At 41.5% G+C, this 18,433-nt stretch overlaps 1 protein-coding gene across 47 annotated transcripts in view; it reads right to left on the bottom strand.

The window, feature by feature from the left end:
• RNF38 (ring finger protein 38) overlaps nucleotides 1-18,433 on the bottom strand; it is a 121,822-nt gene that overhangs the window by 53,578 nt on the left and 49,811 nt on the right. For 19 of the 47 annotated variants that reach the window (XM_086415902.1, XM_086415879.1, XM_086415885.1 and 16 more), the window contains exon 1: nucleotides 446-801. The exons of 1 other annotated variant lie outside the window; for it this stretch is intronic. Coding sequence is in view for 10 of the 46 variants with exons in the window: in XM_086415865.1 (XP_086271991.1) it covers nucleotides 15,201-15,271 (71 nt within the window). In the remaining 36 variants the exon portion in view is untranslated. Of the gene's footprint in view, nucleotides 1-51; nucleotides 139-445; nucleotides 802-957; nucleotides 1,097-15,200; nucleotides 15,272-18,433 lie in introns of those variants that run through there. 27 more of the 47 variants (XM_086415909.1, XM_086415880.1, XM_086415903.1 and 24 more) reach the window with 3 other exon arrangements.

The raw sequence follows: 18,433 nt of genomic DNA on the forward strand, positions 1-18,433 counted from the left end.
TTATTCTCTTTATCCCTCAATAATTTCAAAAACTCTAGGCTCAAAACCAACCTCTTTCATTCCTCAGCCCTGAAAGGAGAACTTCCATCCCCTAGAACAAAACGCAGCCTGTTCAGAAACCCGCGGCTGCAGAAGGACGCGAGAGAGGACCCTTCGGACCGGGTTCTGCGTTCTCCTAAGTGACATCATTTCACCTGCGCCTGGGCAAACAGGGAGGGAGTAAAAGAGCTAGGCCATCACCAGACAGCGGTGGGCTGGCGCTCCCTCGGGCTGTGCCCGCACCTCCTCGTCGCTGCCCGGGGAACAAAGAGCGCCGGGCGGCCCGGCCGCGCCCCGCTGAACACCAAGCAACCACATCTCTAGCACGGCCCCGCAGGCTTCTAACCGCCCGAGGCTCGGTCAGTCCCGCCCTCGTGCGGGAATCAACGGCTGCGGCAGCCAGTACCTGCGAGGGGAGGCTCCGCCCTGCGGGGCTACTCCCGCGGCTCCTCGCTGGGCCGCCGCCTCCTATTGTGACCGCTCGCCCAGCCAGCGGCCAGCTCGCCAGATCTTCCGTTCCCGGGCCTTCTCAACCCCGGAACCCGAACTCCGACCCAGGCGCTATCACGGCGCTTCCTTCCTCCCGGCACCATCACACGGGCCGCGCCAGAAAACTACGGCTGCACGCCAGAGCTGACAGAGTCGGCTAACGCCTCGGGGGCTCCATCCTCTCCGCCCCCGCGCCCTAACCGCCCGGGCCGCCGCACGGCCCCGCACCGCTGCACGAGGGGCCCCGCCCCACCGCGCCCCGCCCCGGTGCTCGAAGACAGGACTCGCCACGCGCCGGCGCAATACGCTCCGCTGCGCGCGCAGGCGACGCCCCCCGACTCCAGGCCGCAAGATGCGCGAGCACGCGGCCCTCCTACTCTCGGCTCTCGATCGCCCACCTGCCCACTCCGACCCCTCCCAGGAACGAACCTAGCGAGCCCAGGGTGCGAGACCGCCAGACGCTCCGCCCCTCTCCCCCTCGGCTGGTCTCTGCGCGCGGAGACTCTTTTGTTTCCACCCTCGGGGAGGGGGCGGGGCGGGCTGCGCGCGTCCCGGCGCGCGACTCGGAGTAGTTCCGGCAACAGAGCCGTCGCGCAGCGCCCCTGCGCAGCCCCGCCCCGTCCCGCCCCCCGCGCACAGAAAGGCCGCCGCTACGCTGGGCAGCCGGCGGGCCGAGCCTCCCAATTCGTGCACATCTCTCCCAGAATGTTGTTGCAAGTGCGTGCCTAGCGCCTCCAAAACTTAGCCATCAAATAGTACCTGACTTCATTCAGATTCCAAATACAGTGTATGTATCCATGTGGCCTAAATGTTAGGAATTTTTATTGATGTAGAGGCAGGTGATCTGTCCGGGTGTCTTTGTCCAATGTATCTCTGGAGAGGCAGTCAACCCTAATTTGTCCTACTGTAAGGCTCAATTAAACCTGACATTGTGCTGAGAACAGGAAATGAGACAGGTACGGAGACAGAAGCTGGCATGGTGCCTGTCCTGATACTCACATTCAAGATCTAAAAGAGGATGTAATATCTTCTATAAAGCGCAGTAAATACAAGGACAAAATAGTTTAAGTGATATCGAAGTAAAGAGGGAGGTCAAGGGGACATCATCAAAGAAGCGGGTTTTAAGTAGATAGGAATTATATGTCTTCAAGGATGGAGACCATATTTCAGGCCAATCATCAAAAAAAAACCCCAAGTTCTAGTTCTTTTGGCATTACTCAAACCAGTCTCCAGCCTGCTCTGGGCCAAAGCTGCTTCCGATAGAAAATTAGGGAACCAGACTAAAATGATGTTCCAGGATCCTCTGAACCTCTATGTATGAATAACACAAAATGGTAATTATTTGAATACATTTGTCTCCCGTGTCAGACTCAGCGATCAGACTGTTCTGACTATAACCCTGAAGTCCAAACCTACAGCATGAAACACAGCAGCAGGTGCTTAGCAACTGCTGAACTCAAAGTTCCAGCAATCACATCACAGGCTTTTACAACTCCTAACAAAGAGAAGCTAGAATGAGATAATAGGCCCCCATGAACACGTCCCCTCCCGTAGCCCCACACCCCTATTATGTAGCCCTGTTATCTAGCCACTCTTCCCCCTCAAAGCCCTCTCTGCCAGTCTTCCAAAGCAAGCAACTTTGGAGATGTTTACATCAAAACTTTTAAGGTCCCCGCCTCTCATTTCATAATACAGACGCATAAATTCCAACCACACCTTTAGGTGCATCCAATGTAATCCACTTCTAACCCCTGTCTCCTGCTGTGGATTCACCTGGCATTACAGATCTTCCAATAGAATCTGTCATACAAGCTTCCTTACATAATACAGACCACCCCGAAACAGCTTTTCTTGTTTAACTGTATACAGGTATGCAAGGAGAGGGGGAAGTACAGGAAGAAAAAAAAAAGGAGGGGGGGAACAGGGAGGGAAATTACCATCTGGAAGTTGCCCAATTGTAAGGTAAGAGTCAGGTTCCTCAAGTGTTGAATCTCGGTGGCAAAAACCTATTACAGTCCTCCAGGGTTCCTAATCCTTAAATTTATATGCATTTCCCCTGGCCTTCAGCCAATCCTTTGTCAGGCAAACTCTTGAAAACCCTTCTTAAATGGTTGAGATCTTACTTAACTGGAGTGTGAGGACTTGATCTAAGAAGTCTGTCCACTGGTAAACAATGCTCCCACACCTCAAGGTTGAATAGTTTGAAATTTATACTGCAATTTTTTTTCTAACTGATTTTCTAAACCAGAAAACACCCAATGAGTGGGTTAAGTTTTAAGGTGGGCCACTGACCACCTAGTGTGGTGGGGAGTAAATTATACTGGAGCAGTTGCTCATCCCTAGTCCACCTAAAATTTTTCTTGGAGTCTGCACAAAAAGGTCGGGAACCTTGTTGGAGAGGTGTCCAATGGATTTTTCTGCAATGATAGAAATGTTCAACATCTGCAGCAGCATCCAAAAGGTAGCCATTATCTACATATACATGGCTACTGAATGAAGACTTGAAATGGGGCTAGTGCAACTAATGAATTAATTCTCATTCTAGCTTCCCAGGATTGTATAAACAGCCGCATGTGGCTGGGGAACAGTAGAGCACTTGCAGGAAAAGTAGTTGCTTGTAGTAATTAAGCGCTTTTTGAGAATTCTGACTCCAAGACTGCCCTTTAAAATTGGTTTTTAAAAAAACTGGTTTTCACGACAGAAGTGAAAACCGTAAATAACTACTAAAAACTTCTTCCTGGGTTATCTAGGTCATTTAAATCCCCTCAACTTCTAAAACAAAAAATATACCAATATATGTTGCTTACCAAAGAGGAAAATACTGCAGTTACTTCAAATGTGTGTGGTCATTGGTCTACCCTGGTGTCCTACCATTCTAGTACATGGAAATAACTGCTGAGAATTTTTTATTGGGCTTTCCCTTGTGGCTCAGCTGGTAAAGAATCCACCTGCCATGCAGAGATCGCTCTGGGTTGGGAAGATCCCCTGGAAAAGAGAAAGGCTACCCACTCCAATATTCTGGCCTGGAGAATTCCATGGATTGTATAGTCCATGGGGTCACAAAGAGTAGGACACGACTGAGCAATTTTCACTTTCACATTGATCTCGAGATGAATCAGGTGGTATTGACATCTTTATAATATTAAATCTTCAAACTGTAAGTAAGATGCATCATTTATTTACCTGCTGCCGCTAAGTCACTTCAGTCGTGTCCGACTCTGTGCAACCCCATAGACGGCAGCCCACCAGGCTCCCCCGTCCCTGGGATTCTCCAGGCAAGAACACTGGAGTGGGTTGCCATTTCCTTCTCCAGAGTTGTTAATTTTTTCAATAATGCTTCACAGTTTTCTGGAAAGATCTTGCACATTTGTTCTTGGGTTTATTCTAAGTTTTATACATAATTATTAATTCTAACAGTTTTCTTAATTTTTTTGTGTTTCCTACACATATACTCCCATTGGCACAAAATAACCATTCAATTTCTATCTTTCCAACACGTTTTCCTCTTATCCTGTCTCACTGCACTGGCTAGGACTCCCAGTACAATGCTAAATAGATACAGTGAGAGCATGCATTGTTGTCTTATTCCAAAACTGGAAAGCTTCCAACATTTCACCTTTAGGTATGATGTTGGCAGTAGGTTTTTGGTAGATCCCTTTAGCAAATCAAGGGAGGTTTATTTTATTTTAAATTTGTTAAAAGTTTACCATAAAATGGATATTTAATTTTATGAAAATTTTCTGTATCTATTAGATAATCACAGAATTTCTGTTGCTGGGTGAATTACATTGCTTTTTGGAGGTTAAACCAATTTTACATTCCTATGAAACCATCATCATATTGTGCTACTCTTTTTCTACACTGTTGGATTTGGTTTGCTAATATTTTGCTTACAATCTTTACATCTGTTTTCTTAAGTGAGATTAGCTGTTACTTTTCGTCTTTGTAACATCTTTATCAAGTCTTGTCACAGATATTATGCTGGCCTCGGAAAATGAATCCTGGAGTATTCTTTTTCTGTTCTCTACAAGAGTTTCTGTAAGATTGGTGATGTGCCTTCTTTAAATGTTTGGTAGAATATGCTTGTTAGCCAATTGAACTTGGAAATTATATTTCTTTAGTAATTATGAATTTCTCATCAGATTTTCTGCCTTTTCCTTAATTCTTTTGTTGTTTGTTTTTTAGCCACCCTGCAGCATTCAGGATCTTAGTTCTTCAACCAGGGATCCAATCCATGATTCCTGGATTGGAAATGTGGAATCTTAACCACTGGACGACCAGAAGTCCCTTTTCCTTATTCCAACAAAAGAAAACCACTATAATCTTAGAATATATATAAGGAAGATCTCATTCTGAAACTCATAGGCAACAAGAGAAAAAAACATAAATTTGGATTACTTCAAAATAAAAACATCAGTGCAACAAGAGTGAAAAGGGAACCTATGGAATAGGAGAAAATATTTTCAAGTCATATCTGATAACAGATTAATATCCAGAATATATAAAGAACTATAGGTAGCGCTAGTGGTAAAGAATCTGCTGCCAGTGCAGGAGACATAACAGAGGTAGATTTGATCCCTGGGTTGGGAAGATCCCGTGGAGGAGGGCATGGCAACCCACTCCAGAGTTCTCGCCTGGAGAATCCCATGGACAGAGGAGCCTGGCAGGCTACAGTCCATAGGGTTGCAGAGTTGGACAAGACTGAAGCGATTTAACACACAAGCATACACACATAAAGAACTACAACCAAGCAAAAACCAAAACCTGATTATAAAATTGGCAAAGGATTGAAATAGACATTTTTTCAAAGATGTTCAAATGTCCAATAAGCACTAGAAAATATGTTCAACATCACTAGTCAGGAGAAAAATGCAAATCAAAACCACAGTGAGATACTACCTCACACTCATTAGGAGGCTACCATTAAACAAAAAAACAAAAATAGAAAAAAAAAGTGTTGACAAGGATGTCAACAAACAGGAATCCTTGTACACTCTTGGTGGGAACGTAAAATGGTGCACTCCCTTCAGGAAACAGAATAGTGGTTCGCCAAAACATTAAAAATGGGAGAAAAGATCCAACAATTCCACTCTAGGCATATACCTCCAAGAGCTGAAAACAGAGTCTAAAAGAGGTTTCTGAAAACCTAGGGTCCTAGCAGCATTATTCACAATAGCCAAAACGTGGAAGTAACCCAAGAAACCATCCATGGATGAATAAAAAAAATGCTATACACATACAGTGGAATATTATTCAGCCTTTAAAAGGAAGGAAGTTCTGAAGCTACAGCATGGATGAACGTTGGCAACATTATGCTGAGTCAGTCACAAAAAGACTACTACTATATGACTTCACCTGTATTAGGTACATAGAGCACTCAGATTAAGAGACAAAGTAGAAGAGTGATTGCCAGAGCTTGGGAGAAGAGTAAGGTATTGTGTAATGAATAGAGTTTTCATTTTGCAATGTAAAAGAGTTCTAGGGATTGGCTGCACAATGTGAATGTACTTAACACTGCTGAGCTGTACACCTAAATGAATGGTTAAGAAGGTAAATTTTGTGTTGCAGATTTTACAATTTTTAAAAATTCTTATCACAGCAGCAAAAGGGATACTGTAAAAGAATATATAATGTCACTCCTTCGCTTAAAACCTTCCAAAGGCTTCCCATATAGGCAGAATAAAATCTAAACTTCTTTCCCTGGCTTACCAAGATCCACTCAATTTCGTCTATACCTACCCCTTCAACCTCATCTCAACCACTTGTACCCTCATGCACCTTGCTGGAGCACATCAGCTCTCCTTCTGTTTGTTTCTATCAGGGCTTTTACACTAGCTGTTTCCTCTCCTTAGAATGTTCTATGGCCAAGTTTTTCTCGATTTGTTCTTTTCCATCTGTCAGATCTTAGCCTAAGGGTCACCTTCTTAAAGGCCTTCCCTAATTAAAAGACGCTTACTCCTTGGAAGGAAAGTTATGACCAACCTAGATAGCATATTCAAAAGCAGAGAAACATGCCATATGCCATTCAAAAGCTTTTGAATGGCATATGGCATGTCAATGTATGCCAACAAAGGTCCGTCTAGTCAAGGCTATGGTTTTTCCTGTGGTCATGTATGGATGTGAGAGTTGGATTGTGAAGAAGGCTGAGCACCAAAGAATTGATGCTTTTAAACTGTGGTGTTGCAGAAGACTCTTGAGAGTCCCTTGGACTGCAAGGAGATCCAACCAGTCCATTCTGAAGGAGATCAGCCCTGGGATTTCTTTGGAAGGAATGATGCTGAAGCTGAAACTCCAGTACTTTGGCCACCTCATGCGAAGAGTTGACTCATTGGAAAAGACTCTAATGCTGGGAGAGATTGGGGGCAGGAGGAGAAGGGGATGACAGAGGATGACATGGCTGGATGGCATCACTGACTCGATGGATGTGAGTCTGAGTGAACTCCGGGAGTTGGTGATGGACAGGGAGGCCTGGCGTGCTGCGATTCACGGGGTCGCAAAGAGTCGGACACGACTGAGCGACTGAACTGAACTGAATACCTAACTAAGAGTAGCCAACTGCTCAACTAATTGCACAGTACTTTAGAGTATCTGATTATTTACTTGTTTACATATACGGTTCATTTTCTGCTCCTTCCACAAAGAGCACCCTATGAAGAAGGACCTTCTTTGTCAGTCTTTTCACCATGATACTCTGTTGATGCAGGTATGCCTGGCATAGAGTAGGCACTTATGAATGTTTGCTAAATGAATAAACAGAGTTCTCCCAAAAGAACGCACTGGTCACAGCAAACACCTTCTTCCAACAACACAAGGGAAGACTCTACACATGGACATCACCAGATGGTCAACACCGAAATCAGACTGATTATATTCTTTGTAGCCAAAGATGGAGAAGCTCTATACAGTCAGCAAATACAAGACTGGGAGCTGACTGTGGCTCAGATCATCAACTCCTTATTGCCAAATTCAGACTTAAATTGAAGAAAGTGGGGAAAACCACTAGACCATTCAGGTATGACCTAAATCAAATCCCTTATAACTATACAGTGGAAGTGAAAAATAGATTTAAGGGACTAGATCTGATAGAGTGCCTGATGAACTATGGACAGAGGTTCATGACATTGTACAGGAGACAGGGAATAAGACCATCCCCAAGAAAAAGAAATGCAAAAAGGCAAAATGGCTGTCTGAGGAGCCCTTACCAATAGCTGTGAAAAGGAGAGAGGCGAAAGGCAAAGGAGAAAAGGAAAGATAGACCCATTTGAATGCAGAGTTCCAAAGAATAGCAAAGAGAGATAAGAAAGCCTTCTTCAGCAATCAATGCAAAGAAATAGAGGAAAACAATAGAATGGGAAAGACTACAGATCTCTTCAAAAAAACTAGAGATACCAAGGGAACATTTCATGCAAAGATGGGCCCAATAAAGGACAGAAATGGTATGGACCTAACAAGCAGAAGATATTAAGAAGATGTGGCGAGAATACACAGAAAAACTGTACAAAAAAGATCTTCACGACCCAGATAATCACGAACGTGTGATCACTCACACTCACCTAGAGCTGGACATCCTGGAATGTGAAGTCAGGTGGGCCTTAGGAAGCATCACTATAAACAAAACTAGTGGAGGTGATGGAATTCCAATTGAGCTGCTTCAAATCCTGAAAGATGATGCTGTGAAAGTGCTGCACTCAATATGCCAGCAAACTTGGAAAACTCAGCAGTGGCCACAGGACTGGAAAAGGTCAGTTTTCATTCCAATCCCAAAGAAAGGCAATGCCAAAGAATGCTCAAACTACCGCACAATTGCACTCATCTCACATGCTAGTAAAGTAATACTCAAAATTCTCCAAGCCAGGCTTCAGCAATACGTGAACTTCCAGATGTTCAAGCTGGTTTTAGAAAAGGCAGAGGAACCAGAGATCAAATTACCAAAATCTGCTGGATCATCGAAAAAACAAGAGAGTTCCAGAAAAACATCTATTTCTGCTTTATTGACTATGCCAAAGCCTTTGACTGTGTGGATCACAATAAACTGGAAAATTCTGAAAGAGATGGGAATCCCAGACCACCTGACCTGCCTCTTGAGAAACCTGTATGCAGGTCAGGAAGCAACAGTTAGAACTGGAAGTGGAACAACACATTGGTTCCAAATAGGAAAAGGAGTACGTCAAGGCTGTATATTGTCACCCTGCTTATTTAACTTATATGCAGAGTACATCATGAGAAATGCTGGGCTGGAGGAAGCACAAGCTGGAATCAAGATTGATGGGAGAAATATCAATAACCTCAGATATGCAGATGATACCACCCTTATGGCAGAAAGTGAAGAAGAACTAAAGAGAGCCTCCTGATGAAAGTCAAAGAGAAGAGTGAAAAAGTTGGCTTAAAACTCAACATTCAGAAAACTAAGATCATGGCATCTAGTCCCATCACTTCATGGGAAATAGATGGGGAAACAGTGGAAACAGTGTCAGACTTTATCTTTCTGGGCTCCAAAATCACTGCGGATGGTGATTTTAGCCATGAAATTAAAAGACACTTGCTCCTTGGAAGGAAAGTTATGACCAACCTAGACAGCACATTACTTTGCCAACAAAGGTCCGTCTAGTCAAGACTATGGTTTTTCCAGCAGTCAGGTATGGATGTGAGAGTTGGACTGTAAAGAAAGCTGAGCACCAAAGAAGTGATGCTTTTGAACTGTGGTGTTGGAGAAGACTCTTGAGAGTCCCTTGGACTGCAAGGAGATCCAACCAGTCCATCCTAAAGGAGATCAGTCCTGGATGTTCATTGGAGGGACTGATGTTGAAGCTGAAACTCTGATACTTTGGCCACCTGATGCGGAGAGCTGACTCATTTGAAAAGACCCTGATGCTGGGAAAGATTGAGGGCTGGAGGAGAAGGGGATGACAGAGGATGAGATGGTTGGATGGCATCACCGACACAATGGACATGGGTTTGGGCAGACTCCGGGAGTTGGTGATGGACAGGGAGGCCTGGCGTGCTGTGGTTCATAGGGTCGCAAGGAGTCGGACACAACTCAGCGACTGAACTAAACTGAATAAATGCACAATTTTTAAAAAATGACCTAAAGCTCCACAGTTAAAGACAAGTTAAATAAATTACCATGTATCCTTATAGTGCAACATTATGCAGCTAACTGATGTTTCATGTGTATATAATGTGCAGATTATACTTTTCAAGAGGACCATAAGTTCTCCCATCCTTCATTCTCTCATTATGTAGACATTCTTCCCCAGTGGTGGGATTGATGCTCCCTCCTTTTAAATTTGGGCAGGCCTGTGACTATGGTGGAAGCGAAGCTTTATGACTTCTGAAGTTAGGCATAAGGGGCCATATAGCACCTGCCTGTTTCTATTGGTCACTCTTGGAATCAAGCTGCCATACTGTGAGGAAGCCCATGCTACCTACAGGTGCTCATGCTGAGGACCCCAGCTTAAGTCCCACCTAACAATCAGCATCAACCATCAGACATGTGAGTGAAGACACTGAGATGACTCCAGCCTTAGCCACCATCTGACAGCAAATGCATGAGAAATTCCGAGCAAGAGCCACCTAGCTGAGCACAGAAAACCCAAGAACCATGGAAGAAACTAAGAGATATGCTTTGCACCACTAAGTTTTCGGGTAATTAATTACACAACCATAGATAATCAGTGCAATTTAGTTTTACTGTAACTGTGCAAAGAATGCAAAGAAAAATTTAAAGGAAAAAAAAGCATGTTAAGAGTGTTATCTACTGAAAGATGGTGTATCTACTTATAACAATCTATTTCTATTTCCCTAATAAACACGTGTAACTATATAATACGGGGCACAGGGAGATTTGGTTTTGTTTTTCTCTCTTTTGTTTTAAAGCACAAGGGGCAAGAACAATAAAAAGACTTTTAACTGACGTTTTTTAACTGACCAGAGAAGATTTAAGAATGGCCAATAAACATATAAAAAGATGCTCAGCATACTTAGTCACTAGAGAAATGAAAATTAAAACCACAATGAGATGGTACTTCATACTCACTACAGTGGCTGTAGTTTAAAAGACAATCAGGAAAAAGAAGTATCGGCAAGTATGTGGAGAAACTGGAACCCTCAGGCATTTGTTGGAATGCAAAATGGTACAGCTACTTTGGAAGAGTTTGACAGCTCCTCAAAATGTTAAAATCATGTAAAAACAAAAACATACTTACAGGCAAATGTTCATAAAAGTGGTATTCATAATAACCAAAACATAGAAACAAATATCCACTAACTAGGGAACTGACAGACAAAATGTGCTAGCTCCACACAACGGAATATTACTTACCCATAAAAAGGAATGAAGTACTGATTCATGCTACAACACAGACAAACCATGAAATCACCATGCTAAGTAAAAGAAGCCAGACACAAAAGGCCACATTTTTTTGTAATTCTATTGATATGGAATGTGCAGAACAGGCAAATCCAGAGACAGAAAGATTAGTGGTTGCCAGGAGCTGAGGGGAAGGAATAATGGGGAGTGACTGCTAAAGGGTATGGGTTTCTTGGGGGGTGATGATGATAAGTGTTCTAAAATTAGATGGTGGAGATAGAGGAACAACTCTTTGAATATACTAAAAAACCACTGTTTGCAAAGATGAAAAATACTCTATACAAATATTACTTTAAAAAATCCTGTTAATACTAAAATTCCAATTGCTGTAAACTTCTGGGGAGAGGGATTGAACGTAGTGCTGCGTATATTTTTTTTAATCACTATGTAGTTAAAAAAAAAAACTGAATATTTAAAAGATAAAAGGAAGTGTACAGTCATGGAAGAAAAACCAACAGCACATCTCCCACCTTTCTGAAAGCGGTGTGTGTAGGATGACCATACACAAATCGGATTGGTGCCTTCTTCCGTGACCAAAGGACTGAAGGCCAGCACAAGGAAGCTTTGTCCAGAAAGGACTTCTGCTCTGACCAGCCATTTACATACATGCAGTTTTGAAAGAACTCTCCCATTTCCTTCTCTCAAATGGCCAGCTTTCCCAGACATATTGCCAGGCCACTCAGGAAGAGTATACCATTGAGGCTACAAATTAATTCCTCTCACCTGAAGTCTCCTCTTATCAGACTATTCAATGTTTTACCTCATCCTCAGGACAGACCTATTCCCCCATGCCGGTCTTGTTCTCACTGTGAAGATGACTACTTAATTCCAAGTATCTCAAGTACATTAGCTGAGTTAGGTTAATTTCAATACCTAAGTGAAACATAAATATGCTATCTCAATCACATATTTCCCCTATTCTTTATACTTTTAAAGTACTTTGTCATAACTATCACATTTGACCAGTGCAATACAGCAACACACAATGTGAGGTTTCTTACAAAGAAGCACAGGTTTCTGAGTATGAAGCAGGGCTGTCAGGTTAGAGAGGCCTGGAGTAACAAACAGTCAGGAATCCTTTTGGATGTCAAAAGAGCTGGACAAGAAAAAACCGACAGGCCAAAACTGCCTGCCGACTGACTTAGTGCACTGTGGTTCTCCAGGGCCTTCACTAGAAGATACGTTTTTCTCTGAGCCTGTCAGAGTTGAGTATGTAAAGCAACATTAGGAATAGATTTCTTCAGTTGGTCAAATACAGACTCTGGAATTAAGGAGCTTGGGTTTGAATCCCTGTTTACTACTTACTAACTGGGTAATCTTGGGCAAATTAGTTAATCCGTCTCACATTCCTCACCTACAAATGGGAATAAAACAATCCCTATTTCAAAGAGTGTTTGGAAGGCAATCTTCTCCCAATACACACCTATATCCCTTATCTGATTTATTATTCTTCATAACACAAATGAACTAACAGTACCTTTAATTATGTTTTGCCATCTTCCTAACCATTTACAAAGAAAGTAAGCTCCTTAAAAGTAAGGATTCCTGTCTGTTTTGTTCACTATACTTGTCTCCAATGCCTAAAACAATGCTTAAATTTATAGTAGGTACTCAAATATGTAATTGATGTTTGCTACTTGGAAATTATGGGATATGACATTATAAATGAATATAAAAATATTCCTAAAGGGCTTTGTGTGAATTGCTATGCCCAATATAAACTGAACATGAAAGTATGTAACTCACAGTATTCAACAGTAAACCTCAGAGCTGCAATCAGCTCCTGCCAGCACTGCCAAGCTGATGTACAGCAGCAGAGAAACTTAAGCTGGAAAACAAGCTCAATCATGGAATTCAAGGGCTTGCCACTTGCGAGGCTATAGAAGGGATATACAACAAATGGCCCTTTTACTCCTTGGTTTCACCTCCATCACACATCCGTTAGTTAAAATTCAGACAACTTTTAAAAACATCAACTTTTGTTCCCAAATCTGAGAAATGAACCATGCCTGAAAGTTAAGTGAGAATAGTAAGCATCAGTGTGTTTTGAAAATGTGTTCAGAAATAACCAATTATTTTACATGGCTTGTATCAGGGATAGAAGAACTGATCTAGCCCCAACACTCCAGGGTAACTCCCTGGAATGGAGTCTTTTCTCCACTGGGATCACAGCTTCCAAGTTTATTTTAAAAACAGGGTTGAGTTAGCTGTGCTCTATAATCCTGTCAATTTTCAGAGAGAGAGAGAAAAGAACATATAATCCAGGTGGCATGTATCAGGGAGCAGGTTTCACTGCTGCTTTACAAAACCAATACCCATTTATTATAGAAAGAAAGAAGTCAGAAACTGCTACAAACATAGTGATCTGATTCTTATCCTATCTACCACTCTCCTTCCCAGAATGATGTCTAATGATCCTATTCAAAGCTGCAATCCGTACCATCCAATTCTGGGTGGTCCTCATCCCACTTATTCTGCTGTACATTTTCTTCAATCCACTGTGCTTACTGTAACATACTGTACAACATATTACGTTTATTTTGTCTGCCCCTCCCCACTCAGACTGCACATTCACGAAAAAACAGCAATCTTTATTTGTTTTGTATCCTGATGTATTCCCTAAGTGCCTAGAAACATAGCTGCCAATCAACAAATATTATTTGCTGACTGAATCAGTTGAATAAATTATAAATATATTCAAGAGACCCTAATCCATTCTCTCCATTTCCCTCTGGGAGACAACCATAAATATACACGTGGTAGGCAGGAAAGAGAGGAGAGCAAAGCAGTTTCTGACAGTTCTTTGATAGGCTGATCAAGTGACAAAATCCCTCAAATTTCTCTTCCCTTTCCCCATGTATTTCAGGAGAGACCTCTCATCCTAAAAGCACAAAATCAGTCATACAAAGGTTCAGAAATTAGGAAGAAAATCATTTTAAAGTAGATAAAAAATATGTGGCAGAGGTGGACAGAAATCTCATCTCTAGACTCTAAAGCTGGCTTCTCCACTATAAGGGAAAATGGATAGAGGCATATTATACTGAGTAGGCGAAAGAAAATTTAACCCCCACACATCTTTACAATTATGTAACACAACAGCTCGTAGTATTACTGACCTAAAGTGATTTTGCCTTTTGTCTCTATCATCGGTCTTATTTCCAGATGCTTATTTCTAAAATCTGCAGTATACTACATTTTAGGGAGCTAACTATATAGTCTAGAAGTCTCTTTCAGTGGCTTGCTTCTGAAAGAAGTTAAAAGTTAAGCCCATGCCTCTGGATTACTATCATAAGAGAGAATCTGGAATACTAAAAGTGTACCACTCTCTCCATAAACAGACCAAAATCTGACTGAGCAAAGCTCATAGAGAGATCAACACACAGAACAAAGGCCATTTGGAAAATCCCAATGTTCAACCAACTTCTTGATCAAGCTCCAACAGGATGAGGGAGGAGGATCTTGATTAAAACAGCAGAGAAAAACATCACTTGGATTGGTCTGCCTGGGAAACTACCAAGGGAGCGATACATTCCTGTACACAAGACACAGGAAATGGGAGGGAAACCACTGGAAACTGATGATGGAAAAGACTGAATTTAAGCCCTTCCAATATCAGCAGCCAGAGGTTCCAAACACCAAGCCCACGTTAGTATTCACTTCAAGGCCTGGGCCGTCACGGGTGCTCGTGAGTACTGAAAAGCGCCCAAAGATCAGTTTCTTTAGAGATAAAAGAACAGAAGCAAAATACCAAAAGACTGGACCTGATTTAAAAAACAAAACAAGCCTAAAGAAGGTTTTTTTGGCATGAATCAGACAGGTTCCATTCTCAATCCTCAACATTTAAATTGGGCTTTGGAAATGGAGTGAAAAAAAAAAAAGTAAGTATAAGAAGAAGCCATAATATAGTCAACTACAAAACAGACCAAACTGGAATGTCGAAGATATTTCAAAGTGGAAACACACACAAACTGCTGAGATAGTTATCAGTTTTGGAAACACCTGTTCGGATATTAAGATAATCCATCCAGGCTGTTCAGGAAAAGAGGAAGTGCAGTGACAGAGACAGGAATGGGGGTAAGGAAATGGAAGGGTTATCAGGACTCCAGCCCCACTCCTGGAATTACCTGCAAGTTTTCTGGAGCAGTCTAACAACCCAGCAACAAACCAGAAAGGCCCTCTGTATCTCAACACTGTGCCTCCCAAGTCACACTCTCCTGCCGCTACATCCCGAGTTATGCAAGTGAGTTCAGTGATACAGGGCAGCATGCATTTTCACCATTGTAGACATCAACACGGACCTCACCTTGTCACTGTCATCATGACAAATGTGGTCGTGATGGATGGACTGGCACTGAAAAGAAGCACCAACACTACCTACAAGAGAAAGGGAGGAAAAGTTAAGATGCAATAATTCCTTACATTTAACCTGCTTTACCAATTACATGTGCCTTTATATCCATCATCCCATCTAATTCTCAACAATACTCGGAAATAGGCAGGATAGGGATTGTTATTCGTGCAGTTTGAGCAAAACAAAACACAGACAGGCTGACTTGCACAAAGGAGCAGTCAGTGAAATAGCAGGTCTGAAACCAGAACCCCATTATTCAAACTCTTAATTCACTACTTTCCACTACATTGAGTGGTTAGTTTTCTGAGTAAGGCCACCTAAATAAGCACAACAGCCTTCAATAAAGCAAACTTCTGTTTAGAAAAAAGAATACTGCTTTTTAGACTACATATACTTGCTTTAAGGAAAAAACCGACACTATAAATTCTCAGCATACAAGTAACACAATCTAATACACAATCACGCGATTATAAGTAGGTTTTTATTACTTTAAAATATATATTTTTTTAATATACCCAACCATTTGTTAATTTGAAGAACTATCTCCTAGTAACTACTCTATGACAACAGTGACGTTTCTAACCGATAGGAAAACAAATGACCATGCAATAAATGACTGGAACAACTGATAAGCCATCTGAAAAAAGTTTTAGTTTCTACCTCACCATACAGAAAATGATGGCTCAAGATCTATGTAAAATCAATTTTAAAAGAAAATGCCGATTTAAAAAATAATCTTGGAGTAAGAAAAGCCTTCTGAAAGATGATACTGTATAAAATAAGAAGGCATTAAGTGAAAAAATCAGCAAGCATGACTGTGGACCAAAATGAGCAAAACCCCTTCTCCTTATATGTAAGAATTTAACCTTGGGTTAATCCTTGTGAACCTGATTAAGACAGCACGCCACCTATGTTATCTGGCAACACAGAAACTACCAAATTAGTAAACTGCATCTGGAGTGGAAGCAGACAGAGTGTAGGAAGCCATGTTCTTGAATTTCTGAGCGTGGTGATATGTAATTAATCAGGCATGTATGTCCCTGGCAAAAGACCCTAGAAACCATGCCCACGGAGTTCCCTGCACCACCCAACGTGGATCTTATCTCTTGGAGCCTTAGCTGTGAGAAGAGCACTTCAGAAAGAATGAACTGCTGCAAGGACTCCCACTGCCTTACAGTTTATCTAACAGACAAGTTACAGTTTCTGTCCTATATCCTTCTGAATAGTGTTGCCAAGTGAGACCTATGGTGGCTTTTCTGAATGTGCAAGTGTTTAGTTGAACCTAAGAAGATATCCCACCACCATTCCTGTGGACGTTACACTGATAGATACCATATTTTATAAAATTGACAATGTCATCATTTCAGATGTCCTAGTATTCCACATCCTTGAGAAAGAATGCTACCAACTAAACTCTGACACATTTTCTTAATACTAAAAATTTTTATTTTACACTTACTGAAATAACTCTTTAGACTTTAAAGATATCATAAAAGAAAATGAGAATGTAATTGGCAATAACAGAGAAAATTATTAAAACCTACAAAGGATAAAAAGTCTTAAGGGAATTCCCTCATGGCACAGTGGTTAGGACTCAGCACTTTCACTGCCAGGGGCCCAGGCTCAATCCCTTGTTGGGGATCTAAGATCCCACAAGCCCAGTATGGCCAAAAAAGTCCTCACTAGATAAATGGAACATAATTTCTTCAAATGTACAGATTCAATAATCCCAGTAATAGTGACATTCCTAACTTCCTAATATAAACCATTGCCTCCCATTTTATATGATACTGATTATAAAATACAAAGAGGATTAAAATAAGAAAACAAATTAACCTCAAACACAAGAATTAAAATTCTAAACATAGTTAAGCATATATATTAGAGCACACTGACTGCATATGTGATATAGTATGTCACCATGATCTACTCGCTTGTCTTAAGAAAAGCCTGATTCCTTAACTAATTTAACAAAATTTATCAACAAAGTATTAGCATAAGAACCAATCTTTAAAAGTTTGACCATATCAAAAGATGCTGAAAAAGCATTTGCAAATATTTATTATCAATTTCTGTTTTTCAGAAATAAACTTATTGGGGGTACGAGGGAGTCTCAAGAGGGAGGGGATATATATAGAGAGAGTTATGACTGATTTGCAATGTTGTACAGCAGACACCAACACAACATTGTAAAGAAATTATTCTCCAACTTAAAAAAAAGAAAGAAAGAAACATTAATAAGCTTAACAAGTTTTTGCCACTGGATGACAATTCTGGGAAGGATAAGGTGGAGAAGGTGCAGTTGCCAAAAAGGTACAATTATGGATAAGAATAATATAAACCATAGAGTTCCCACGGATACTAATAATAACAGTTAACATATTTAACATAGTCAACAACCATGATTTGGAAGGAAGAATATATATACACACAACAATATCCCCAAATACTAAAATCTCCTGGGAGAATGCTGCTCCTGCTGCTAAGTCACGTCAGTCGTGTCCGACTCTGTGTGACCCCATAGACGGTACCCAACAGGCTCCTCTGTCCCTGGGATCCTCCAGGCAAGAATACTAGAGTGGGTTGCCATTTCCTTCTCCAATGCATGAAAGTGAAGTTGCTCAGTCATGTCCGACTCTTAGCGACCCCATGGACTGCAGCCTACCATGCTCCTCCATCCATGAGATTCTCCAGGCAAGAGTACTGGAGTGGGTTGCCATTGCCTTCTCTGGGGAGAATACAGAATGACAAATTTAGTCACAACAAACTATTCTGTCAAAGATTTGGTAAATGTGTCTCCACAAGTTGGTAAAAATTATACTTTCTGTCTCCTATTATTCTAATACCATGTAATACTAAAATTAGACTGGTGAAAAGAATCCTAAGAACTGATGAAATATAAGCATACATTAGATACCTTTCAATGAGGTACCAAAACAGACATTTATCTTATCCTTATGCAAAACCCTTGTATTTAAGGTATAATGTTATGTGTGTTTCTGCTGGACACAATCTAAGAAGAATTAAACTGTGCTGGAAATAGTTCACATAATACCATCTAACAACTGTTGGGGAGACCACCATTTGGGACCATTGTCAAAAAGTTGGACTCCACGAACCTGGAAAAATGAAGGTTGAGATACCTAATTTAGCAACTTAAAAACCTCCTCGAAAAGAGAGCATTA

This window comes from Bos grunniens, chromosome 8 (assembly GCF_055505025.1).
Source record: "Bos grunniens cultivar Pamir isolate PY7600 chromosome 8, Bosgru_T2T1.0, whole genome shotgun sequence".
NCBI lineage: Eukaryota > Metazoa > Chordata > Mammalia > Artiodactyla > Bovidae > Bos > Bos grunniens.